Raw genomic sequence first — 12,122 nt, forward strand, 5'->3', positions numbered from 1 at the left:
GCCGTTGCATTAGTGGTGCGACCAGCAGCCTCACAATGAAGATCAGGTGAGAGTTTCAGACCCCAACTCTTCCTGACTTACTCTCTCTCCGTCTAAAAGCATCTGGAGCCAATAGTGTCGATGTTGAAGAAGAAGAAAAAAAGTTGAGTTTGGCGTCCTCTGATGGCGAGCAGGAGAAACAAACCCAGTGGTGCAGCCATAGAGCAAACTCAGACATTTTATTCACCTCACATTTCAGATATTTGACGACAGCACCAGAATACACCAACATGATGAGTCAGTTAAAGAAACGATTCATGTCTTCACCATCAGGAAGTTGCTGCTTTCACTCACAAAAATAAATATTCATGTATAAAATCAATAATATATCATGATACAATTTCATTTATCTGATAAAAAAACACGTAGAAAATGCGTAAAAATGGATAAATACACTTAAATATCACAACATCCCTTCATTAATGACACCTGAGAGTTGAGTGGGGTACACTTCGATCCCGAAGTCGCCTCAAAAAGTTTGGTCGCAGTTCTTCATATTTGTTCATCAGGACTTAGAAATCAAATATTGCACTGGTTGTCCAATGTATGAAGGAGCCATGTTGATGTGAGCGTGAATCATCACTTGGCCAAAGTACAGAGGCCCAGACTTGGCAGAATCCTCCTCCAGCTCTTCACCAGGGCGTTCAACCCTCCCAGGTGGTCCTCACAATACATTCTTAGGCAACATTCTTTCACAAAACATTTCTGTTCTGTTATCTATATTACTGCTATGTTTCTGGGTCAATAGATGCTCTGTTTGCATAATGCACAAATTGTTGTTTTTTTTTAAGAGATAAAAACAGTATTTTCCTGTGAGATGATGTGTGAGATGTGAGTGGTGTGAGTCCTAACTGGGTGAGTACTCCTTCTGTGCTGCATGGCTTCAAAGATCACCCACTCTTCCATGGCTCCTTCACACCTTTGACCTCAGTGTTCGCCGCTTCCACCTCCTTTTTGAAGCGCAGCTTCGTACGAAGTGAGACCCCGTGTTGACTGTTGACATTCAAGATGTGAAGTGCACAAGAGCTTCCCTCCTCGTGTTGACGGAGCGGCACGGCAGGTGACCAAATGTTTCCCTTTTTTTTTTTTGTCTTCAACAAAGAACAACAAAGTGCTGAAGCAGGTTATGGCTTCTCACTGTGTCGGCAGGAAAAGAGGAGCTTCCTCTGGAACGTACACACATGCTACGCACACAATAGAACACAAACTAGTACCCTGATATGTCACACGAGGACCAGTGAGGAGAGGGAGGGGGTGACTTCTGGGAGGCGTCTCCACGTTTTTTGACGGCAGAAACTCTGAAGGCCCGCGGATCAAATCCAGACGGTTTGCTTCAATAGCAATTTACAGCTGACCAAAACAATATATTTTTAATGCACGTACATATCTTGACTTGACAGTGTTTAAGGAGAGGCCAAGTGAGGCAGAGTCAGACCTGAATTTCTGCACACAACATTTGCACACAGGCCTATTTGAAGCCGTCCTGCTGAGACTGCAAATTCCTGTGAAACTCATTATTCGATCATATTATAAGTAAAGTTATATGAGTTGTACGAGTTCAATGACCTTTACACCCCAAAATATATGCCAGTATTATCGGCTCAATCTCATTGTACGCCTTTCCAAACTAAAATAAAATCAAGTTTGCTCAGTAAAAAAAATGTTTTCACATTTGGTTTCATTGGGAAGAACAAAAAAAAATTACTTATTTTTTTTGTATAATTTAAAGAAAGATTTTATTCCAGACTTCAAAAATTAGAAGTAATTGGACAGTTGGTATAAATAAAAAAAGTCAAAACAAAAAGTTTGTGACATATGAATGGGGTTCTTATATCAGGACTTGTTTAGACCCAGAGTTATTTTTGCAGCATCAGACTTGAGCCTGCATTTTGCAGTGTGAGTCCGTAAATATTGGTTTTGCTCCGTGGTTCAGGTTCAGAATTATCACCCTGAAAGTCACGTGAGATCTAGGTGAGAGGTCAGAGAGGAATGTGAAGCAAACTGTACTTGTTATTTCTGCACCTGGTGACCAACTTACTGGTCCTGATATTTACATTTCAATCCCAAATTACAGCTCGCACTCGGCCACTCAGCACCTGGCAATGAAATCTTTTACTGCCGTTTCCATCTTCCACACAAGCCTTTATCCTCGCGTCTCCACCTGCGAGTCACATCTGCGCGGCAGAGCCAGCTGTTTGGGAGGCTTAACACCCATCTGTAGCTGGAATTCTAAATATCCTCCCCAAGAGTTTCACGGCTGAAACGTGGAGACGCCTCAAACTAAGATCACCAGGATGAACTGCTGCAGTGAGTCTGACAGACTTCCAAAGCGAAACGTCACTTCAGCAATGCACCACTAGAACTGAAGTATAATACAACGTAAGAATGCAGAGTAAATAAATAAGATGCTGCTCTGTACAGTAATTACACCAGTTTCATTTACACTATACACACAGAGGTTGTGCAGCGGATGAGCTTCGTGTTGTCTGTAGCACCAACGGATGAGGAGGAGGAGGAAGACCGTCTGGAGGACGAGGAAGACACACATTCAGACTGCTGAACTGGCCTGTTTTTAAAAGGAGAAAACTGTCATTCATGAAAGACAAATTCAGTGCTGCGCCCCCATCAAACCACCCCCCTTTATTTAAAAAAAAATCTTCAGTATTTACATCCTTTTCCCACATTTGACCCAGACATGTTTGAGTCACAGTCAGGTGATTTGGGGAGTTGTTTTTCTACAACCAGCTCTTGGGATTTTACAGAAGTCTTTTTGGGACGCCACACATCCGTCAAAGCCTTATTTATCATATCACCATATTTTTGGTGTCATGGCTGTTAAGTAGGTTATGATGATTGTTTTTTTCCCAAAATTCTTCTTATTTTTGTTCCCCAGCTGAGTCAGCAAACAAGTTTGTGCGTAGTGGAGCTTTGAGTTGAGTTGAGTAATTTATGGTTTCATTTATGTTAAAATTTCATATCTGAACATTTAAATCCAGAAAAACTATCAATTTGAAGGTTTTAATCCGAAACAAATAAATAAATAAATCCAGTTAACATAGTCCCAAGTTCAACCTCCAAACGTATTTCGGATCAAATCTACTCCTGCAGAGTCAGATTTGACCCAGTTTTTGCATCAGTGGTGCATCAAACACCGGACTGATAGAAACAGGTGTGTGTCCAGCACTTTGTTTTCACACGTCCAAACTGTGACGCCAGTAAAATACTTTTAGTCGTCATGTTAAGCAGGTTTTGTAAGGATATGTAATTGTAGTGACTGAAAGAAGTAAATATTTCTCAAGTAATCTGTATTTAGTTTTTAATGTTACAACCATGTTCATTGTGTTTTGTGTTGCAGCTGAGTCATGTCGGGTGTGATCATTTATAATGACACTTGTGAGATAGTAGTTACCGTCTGAGGGAGGCTGAGTCACTCCACGGCCACGTGCAGAGTGGATCCAGACGAAGGAGAACATTTCCCACAGTACCCCCCACACGAGCCTGCTACGATGCTGCCCCCCTGTGGACACACGAGGAAGCAACAAAAGTGTTTTCCTTTATGGACAAGAAGTTGCACTCAAACAGCAACGAGTGAAAGACTGATGTGAAACATGTCGCCGGGGAGTGTTTTCCACCTGATGAGGCCCGACACACAGGGGTGAACCTGCACGGATTCACTGACAAAATAACAAATCGACTTCATATATATATATATATATATATATATATATATATGAACAGGTTAATAGTTAATTAAAGATACAGCATCTCTGTACCTCTGACTTCTGAACCTCAGCCACTGCAAAGTTGCCCTGCGAGACCCACGACGTGTCTTCAGCCACTCGCAGTCCCGTTCCCAAAAGGTTGATCCGGAATCGGCCCTGGGAACCACAGAACTACAAGATCAGATGTGCCTCCTCTACATCTCCAACATTCTTCGTCCAAAAAAAAAAAAAAAATGTATGTAAATAAATGTATAAAATGAATGAATAAACAATGGGGATTAAATAAGATTAAATTAAGAGTAAGATTAAATCAATACAGAAATTTAAATGTAAAATTGAAACGTGTAAAGACGATTTTTATTGTTTATAACGTTTTATTTCGGGTGTTAGTTATGATACAAAGATTCATTTTCAGAAACATGAATGTAATGCATTTATAATAATAGTTTAAAAAAACAATTTGAGGAAAAAGAAGGATTACAGTGGTACCTCGGTTTTCGAATGTCCCGGACTTTGAGTTCGAACAAAAACTTTGAGATTTTTTTGCTTCGGATTTCGTACGAAAATCCAGAACTCGAACGCCCCCGAAAAAAGCCGGAAAAAACATAACGTGCGCGGACCAATCAGCTGACCCACGACGCGCTTTGTTATTGTGTATAACGCAGCCTCTGTATGCAGACGTGTCCCGTTAGCTACATTTACTGACTGTTTTTTCTTCATATTGAGGTGCAAAACCTTTCCTGTCTCCGCACTGGACCGTGGTAGAGTGTCACAGGGGAGGTGCTGGAGCGCTCACTCCAGGGTTTGATGTCCTGTTGTGGGCTGGAGCTGGGACAGGGATGAGGCGAGTCTGGGACAGAGCGTGACTTGGTTTATGACTTTGTCACAGCCAAACTGCACAGAAGCGCACATTCAGAGCTGGACACGCACCGGGCACCTCTTCACTTCTGGAGAGACCTCACTCACTCGGCAACCCCTCCCACATGCAGCGGCCACACACATAGAGGAACAGCGCACCTGCAGCAGACACTCTACATTCACTCCTACAAAAGACTATTTTAAGGCTTGGAACGCATTATTTCTTTTTCCATTCATTGTAATGGGAAAAATCCATTCAGATTTCGAACAAATCGCTTCTCGAACGGCCGTCTGGAACGGATTGTGGTCGAGAACCGAGGTTCCACTGTATTTAAAAGCTATTGGCTTGACTTTTTGTTGAAGAAAACTCTAATTCTATTTCTCCTCGCGGCAAACTATCTGTCCTCCCTAACTGTGTCTCCAGACTTCTCCACATGTCCTTCTGATAGACTCCTTTCTGAACTTCTCCTTTCATCCAATGACAACCTCAGCATCTTCATCTTTGACTCTTAGGACATGGACTCCTGACTCAGTAAAACCATCTCTTGCTGCAGCACTCTCTTATGTATATAATGTTGTTCTTTGAGTTAGTTATTTTATTACATTTTTCATTAAGTAGATAATACCATATAAATGAAAAATGCCAGACAAAACACAAAAAAACAATTATAGAGATTCAAGGAGATAAAAAGATGTTCCATGAGAGAAGAACGACATCATTGATGTGTGATTTTAAGGAACAAACAAATCAGAATATAGAGACAGGAAGTGACAGCAGACCCTGGGTCTCATGAAGTTCTCCTCTGTTTTTGTGTGCGTAAAGTGATGTATACATTTGACAATGTGTTATCAGTAGGGTTTTCCAGCTATGAGTAAAATATAATACATTCACTTGTAGTCCTCACCTGTGGACATCTGGTGGCGCTGTAACAGTCTCCAGCTGTGGCAAAAGGAACCCTCTTCCCTTCCGGGGTGAAAGCAAACTGCCAGTCTGTCGCTGCAGAGTGAGAAAACAGCTTTTATTTCTGTTCAGATTTAAGCTCTGGAGTCAACTGTAGCGGCGTAATCAGCTGCAAACTCACTGATGATGTTCATCTTGACAAGGTCCAGGCGAACTTTGGAGAAGGTGGTGAGCCCGGCGGCGCTGTAGTCCCTCCGACAGTCGCAGTCCTCCTTCCTGGTGCCGTTGTGGGGACACTGCGTTGGGTCGTTGAGCCTGAAACACACGGACAGTGGCTGAGCCGGAACCTCCTGGTTTATTTACCTGGAGGCACTGAGTGGCTGGTGTCGCTACCTGAAGCCAAAGATCTCAGAGAAGTTCTCTGCTTCCCCGCTGGTCAAGGTCATGTACTCCTGCGGACTCTCCGTACGCAGTCCTGCGCAGTACACCTGGCCGCAGGAGAGCGAGCAGGAGAAGTCAAGAGAAATCATGAAAATAATGCCATTAAATTGTCTCTTCTGTGACAGTTGAGGTCAAACCGACCGTTTCTGTCGGGTCAAATTTCATTAGATGTTTTTAAATGGCTACTTTTTCTGTAGTTTTCATGACTATAAAACCTGATATTCCAGGTCAACGTCTTCCAGTGTCGTTCTTCATGTCACTATAAAATCGTTCCCTTAAGAACTAAATTGAAAGTGTAGAAGAGAATCTGTATTTATTCCTCAACTGCAAAGTGAGCTCAATGGACAGCTTAACAAATAAAAAGAACTGTGACTATAAAATGGTATTAATATTTATTATTTGGTTTATTTTCTCAAACGATCAATGGACACAACTTTCTTTCATGAATGACATTTTTTTTTTCCCCAATAACCATCATCTCTTTTTGTTTTTCTCATTAATTCTGTCATCAACACTGCAACATTACTTTTTTCCAGTCATTTTTATTACTTTTTTCTTTTTTAAACACCATTTAAAACCATTTTTTTGTTTTGTAAATCAACCCATCCCACCCATTGTTCTTCACATTTAAATTTCTATGACCCTCTTTTTTTTGACATCAAGCATTTTTTTTATTTTTTTTTTCTTCCAATCCCTTTTGTTTATGAATTATCTGAGAGGTTGTTCATGTCTGGTATGGTTGATCTTCTCCATGAAGGACATCCAGATTGGAATCTATTTTGAGGAGCACATTTTGTTTTTAAGCATCCACCTCTTTACGATGAAATTATTTTAATAGCCAAAGCCTAGCTGAAGTAACTTCACAGTTCCCTTGAGGACGACGTTCCGTGTAAGGTTCCACTGACCTTCCTGTGAAAACCCTGACCTCAAGCGGACACCAGGAAGCTGCTGGATTTGGAAAGCTTACGCTAAAGATGAGCTGCGTGAGTTACAGAAACACTGCTAATGCTGCTCCAAATCGCTCATGGGATGGCGAGGAAACTTCATTTTCTCAGCTTCTTAAGGAGGATGAACGGTGGAATCCTACCTTCAGAGCTTTGCCTCGGATGTTCAGCAAGTGTTCCCCGTCTGGCAGGGGACCGTTCAGGCTGCGGACGTCCTGACAGCTGGACGGCAGGTGGCCTTTCACACACAGACGAGAGGTGAGTTCAGCCTCTGACTGATGGCTCACGGCTAACAACACTCACATGTGGGGCTCCTGCAGACTCTCCTGGCTTCTGGTGTGGCCTCCAGGGGACAACTGCTGCTCTCCTGACCGTCCTCTGACAGACACTGGACTGTCCTCTCCATCAGGCCGTCACCACAGCTCGCCGAACACTTGAGGTGAGATTTAAAGAGCCATTTTAATTCCCACATGCCTTGACATGGTGGAATGTGGCGGGAGTTGTTTGAAGTGAAGGATCCAACTGTGAGACCCAAAGAGTGCTGGGAGAATATTGTGAGTGAAGGAGGCGCTGAAGAACCTGGAGTTAAATAATGTACCCTAGATCAGGGGTTCTTAGCCTTTTTGATCTAGGGGCACACCAGGGGTGAGATGTCCTGGTTTGGCGATCAAGTAAGAATGGAGATGCCTCTTCAGTCCTGAGATGTATCTGAGGTGAAGGAAGAGCTGAGCCAGACGACTAAGCTCTCCACTGACCGGTGGATTTCTCCTTTCGCCTGTGGTCACCAGCTTAGTCATGACCCCAAGAACAAGAGTTTCTCTGTCTGCACTCTCTTACAGAGGAGCTCAGTCATCCAGGAGAGACTCACAGGAGAACTTCTGCTCCTCTAAAACCAGACAGTATATGTCTCCTGGACAAGTGAAGATTTTAAAAGAGAGAACGCCCCATAGCAGACCAGGACACTCAGGAGAGATGATGTTTCTCAGGCGACCTGGAACACATCAGGGTTCCTCCAGAGGGTCAGGAGGAGGTGTCTATCGATAGGGGAGTAATGAATGCAGAACTTCAAATAAGACGGGAAACATCCAGCTGCAGCCCGAGTATTTTCAGATGAGATTGGGCGGAGCTAGTGTCGCAAAACTTTCGGGAGAGTGACAGAACAGTGGATCCCATTTTCCTGGATCTGAAGGTGGGTGAAGCCTCAGAGCATTAGTGGAGGAGACGCAAGACATGGTTGGATGCATAATAACACAGAGGTGACCATCCCAGCTGACCTTGACCCTGATTCTGGCCTTCATTTTGTGAAACATACATGAGCTCCATCTGGTGTTTCTAAGCTCCGCCCATCTGGTCTGAAAAGGCAAGGCAAGGCTGAGGAGGACGGAGGGAAGCTGTAGCTGTTCAGCAGAAGCACATGTGAAAACTCGCGAGCAGCTCAGAGGCGTCAGGACTCACCGGCCCCCAGGTTCCGACCCTCCACTCCAGCAGCGAGGGGCAGGGCCCCAGATTACAGGGCGCGAAGCTCTCCGGTGGTGTCCCGGGACAGTTGGACAACGACTGAGGGCCGTACTCATAGTTGTCATTCTCCACGTGCACCTCGCTGCAGGAGACCAGGCGCTGGCGGTAGCCCGGACCACAGCTGGAGGAGCACTGCAGGACCAGCACATGATGAGCTCTCCACCCACAGAAGAAGACAGACGAGCGTGTAGGTCCAGACCTCCGTCCACTCCCCGGTGATCCAGATGAATTCACAAGCTTGAGTGTTGCAGCTCTCCACATCCGGAGGGCGAATCTGGTTCACGCAGTACATGTCGTGGACGTCCTGCTGGTTGTAGTCCTCGCACTGCAGGGCCCGTCTCCTGTGGCCCGAGCCACACGACTTACTGCACTGCAGAGACCAGGACACAGAGACCGACTGTGAGAGGCTGCTGAGCGGAACTGCATTCAAAGAAGTCTGGGTTGGTTGACTGAGAAGGAGGTTGGTTTTATCAACATAGATTGTTTGGGCTGCTCAGAAAGTTTCGTGAATATTTCAATTCAAAAGCAGAATGGAGTCAGAGCACACAGCGGAGTCAGTTTCCATGTTAAATATAGCATTTCCATTTGTATTTCCGTTTGTATTTACCATAACTTGGTAAATACAAACATTTAATTTAACACAACATTTAATTGACATGCGAAGCTGCTGTGCGAATGCGTGAGAGAAAATCACCTGTGGTAAAAAAAAAGTCTCAAAGGGTCTGTCTCAAAAAAGCTAATGCACAGAAAAAAGGAAACTAAAAATGAACAGGGGCCTAACAAAATAAAGATGAATCAATACTTTGATAGACTGAAAACGTAGATTGAAAAGGCAAAAATAATAATAATAATAATAATAATAATAATAACAAGTTGAGGATATCTTGTCTTTGGCATGAAAAACAGTACTTTTCATACAATTGAATTATTTTTATTTTCGTCGTTTTTTTGTATTTTGGTGAAATTGCTTTCTAGATTTCAAGACGGAAATACTCAGAATTGTCAATGATAAATTCTGGTCCATGTTTTCTTTTTTTTTATAAGTCTCATTTATTGAAACAAAGCTTCACGTAGATTCTATTTTACTTTTTTTTTTGTCATCTTCGCCTAGCGGTCAGACAACAGAACTACACGTGGTTTACCGGAGAGCGTTCATGTCTGCTGCCCCCTAGTGTCAGCGGTCGGGCCCTATGGTCCACCTGGGGTCGCTGGTGTAAGGACTTGTGTGACGAACGGATCTCTGACCACACTCAGTTACCTCCAGCTGTTCGACGGTAAGTTCATTAAACGGAACTTCTCTGGATTAATTCAACTGTGGAGGAAGAGTCCTCCTGCTGCGTGAGCCACATTCTGGATCACAAAGGAAGACAGAAGTTCCACTGCAGCGTCACTGGGGCTCTGCCCTGAAGGGGGCGCCACTGCAGCCGCGCTCAGAGCTGTTCTGAATTGCAACGTGTTCAGTGTTTTTAAAAATGTATTTAAATATATTAAAAACGTATTTATTTATTTATTTGCCTTTTTTGGCCAAAATTTTCCATAAAGAAGTGCCGTCTCCTCCTTTTGAAAAAAAAAAAAAATCAATCAGTAAAAACTGTGGTACACTCCAGAGAATTTGTATAATTATTAATATTGTTCATATTTCAATTAATATAATAATAATTAATAATAATAATGCCACAATTCTACTCTGAGCACTAAAATATAAAAATTCAATGGTAAACAAAATAGATGAATGAATTCATATGAGAATAAGGACCAATTATTTGCACATATAAACATGATTTGAAATCATATAAGTAGAAGGAAATGATCTGAATCTGTGAAAAACAGATAAAATAAGGTCAAGTAATACGATAAGGGGTGAGCTGAGACTAAAATGAAGGGATAAAAGTGCATGCAGTCAGAGACCTCAGCAGGTTCAGAGAGCAGGAAGGTCTCAGACTCGGCTTCAGCTCTCAGCAGTCAGTCCACAGCTCCTCCCTCCCTCCTCCCCTCCAACACTCAACACTCTCAACACTCAACACTTTGTTTCCCGCCTACCTCCTGCCACTCCCCCTCCCTCCATCGGTACCGGGAGGAGCACTCGGCCACCCGGCAGCTCTGGCTGGACGCGGGGCGGGACCGCAGAGAGCAGCTGGACTCGGGTGCACCGCGACGGTCGGCAGTCTGACAGGACACGTCCCGCTGCTGGACGCCGTCGCCACAGGAGGCTGAGCACTGGAAGAGCAGGGAGGTGAGTTTGAAGGAGCTGCAGACGACAGTCAGAATCAGAGAGCAGCAGTGGTCGACTCATCTTCCTCAGCTCAGTCAGCTTTGGATTTGGCTTGCATCACCCACTCATTCGTTCAAGATGAGATCAGACTATTGTTTGGAGATTTGTTTTGCTCATCACTCTAGTCACACCTGAATGTCTGTTCCTTTTATTGATAAATATTTGTATTATTATTTTTAGATATTTTTAATTGTCATCTGAGGAAAAAAACAGGATCATAATTCAGAACTAAAAGAGTGTATGCATGTAAAACATTGCAAACAATTTTTACTTACGCATTTATTTTGGATTATTTTTTATATTTATTTCCACATTTATTTCTTCATTGTGGCACTCCTGAAATTCCATACAATAACCATAAAATAATAATAATGTATAATACAAAAATGGAAGTAAATGAATGACAATTTTAAATAATATTTTAATAATTCTTATTCTTATTTTTAGTAGCAGTAGTAGTAGTGGTAGCTGAATGTATTCTATATAGCAAAATATTTAAACCACACTAAACAAACCAAACGAATTACAGTCATAAAAAACAGTGAAAGAAATCTCTCTTTAAGTTCAATAAATGTTTGGAATAATGTGGAAGGAAAAGATCCTATATCTTCATGATTGTTGTAAAATAAGTCATGTCCAGTTGGATTCACCTTTCCACCTCCAGTCTGACACGAGAGTTTCATCTTCACCACTCTCTTCCAGCTCACTGAGTCGGGCGATGAAAACTGCTCTTTTGCGGCACTTGCAGAAACTACTCTGCCGCCGAGGTCACATGGGAGCTATTGCATCATGGGTAATGTTCTGTCGTGAACGGTGTTGGAGCTGACGCATAGTTTCACTTTTCACTTGGACAAATTGAACATCAGTAAAAACATGTGTGTTTACATTCATTTTTGTCAAAAAAGTGTGTGACTTGTTGTGTTTTTGTGTGTTCTAGTAACACATTTTCCGACACACTTATGTTCTTTTGAGCCAACAAAAACTTCTGAAAGCGTTTTGTCTTTTCAACACTACTTTCCTGAACTTTTTTCCTACAGTTTTGCCTGGAAATTGTGTTTTAACAACGCTGTGTGCGTTCAGAAAACAAGGACAAAAACAAAATTTCTACATTTGATATTTTAAACCTGTGTTTTTGGTGGGTTTCTAGGATCTCTAATATATTTTTTGCAAACTTTCAAACAATTCTTGGTGCACATTATTTTGAAGCCCAAAAATGCCTTCAAAAATCAAATCAATAAATAAATAAAAGGCAGATAAAACTAAATTGAAAAATAAATAAAGTGAAGATGAAACAAAACAATTAATAAAATGAAGACATAACAAAATTAATAAATAAAATTAAGATAAAACTAAAAACAAATTTAAATAAATATAATGAAGACAAAACTAAAAACTAAATATAAACGAAATTAATAAAACAAAAAAAA

At 42.1% G+C, this 12,122-nt stretch overlaps 1 protein-coding gene across 1 annotated transcript in view; it reads right to left on the minus strand.

Annotated features, from left to right (window-relative positions):
• Positions 1-234: 234 nt before the first annotated feature.
• The window catches only part of LOC128760805 (A disintegrin and metalloproteinase with thrombospondin motifs 9-like), a 45,408-nt gene continuing 33,520 nt past the window's right edge, over positions 235-12,122 (minus strand). The window contains exons 30-40 of the mRNA XM_053868478.1: positions 10,464-10,640; positions 8,623-8,793; positions 8,361-8,555; positions 7,209-7,338; positions 7,049-7,143; positions 5,914-6,008; positions 5,702-5,835; positions 5,525-5,616; positions 3,813-3,917; positions 3,449-3,556; positions 235-2,605 (exon numbers count right to left, since the gene is read on the minus strand). Of these exons, the coding sequence (XP_053724453.1) occupies positions 3,467-3,556; positions 3,813-3,917; positions 5,525-5,616; positions 5,702-5,835; positions 5,914-6,008; positions 7,049-7,143; positions 7,209-7,338; positions 8,361-8,555; positions 8,623-8,793; positions 10,464-10,640 (1,284 nt within the window). The 3' untranslated portion in view covers positions 235-2,605; positions 3,449-3,466. The remainder of the gene's footprint in view (positions 2,606-3,448; positions 3,557-3,812; positions 3,918-5,524; positions 5,617-5,701; positions 5,836-5,913; positions 6,009-7,048; positions 7,144-7,208; positions 7,339-8,360; positions 8,556-8,622; positions 8,794-10,463; positions 10,641-12,122) is intronic.

Source organism: Synchiropus splendidus, chromosome 6 (assembly GCF_027744825.2).
Source record: "Synchiropus splendidus isolate RoL2022-P1 chromosome 6, RoL_Sspl_1.0, whole genome shotgun sequence".
Classification (NCBI taxonomy): Eukaryota; Metazoa; Chordata; class Actinopteri; order Syngnathiformes; family Callionymidae; genus Synchiropus; species Synchiropus splendidus.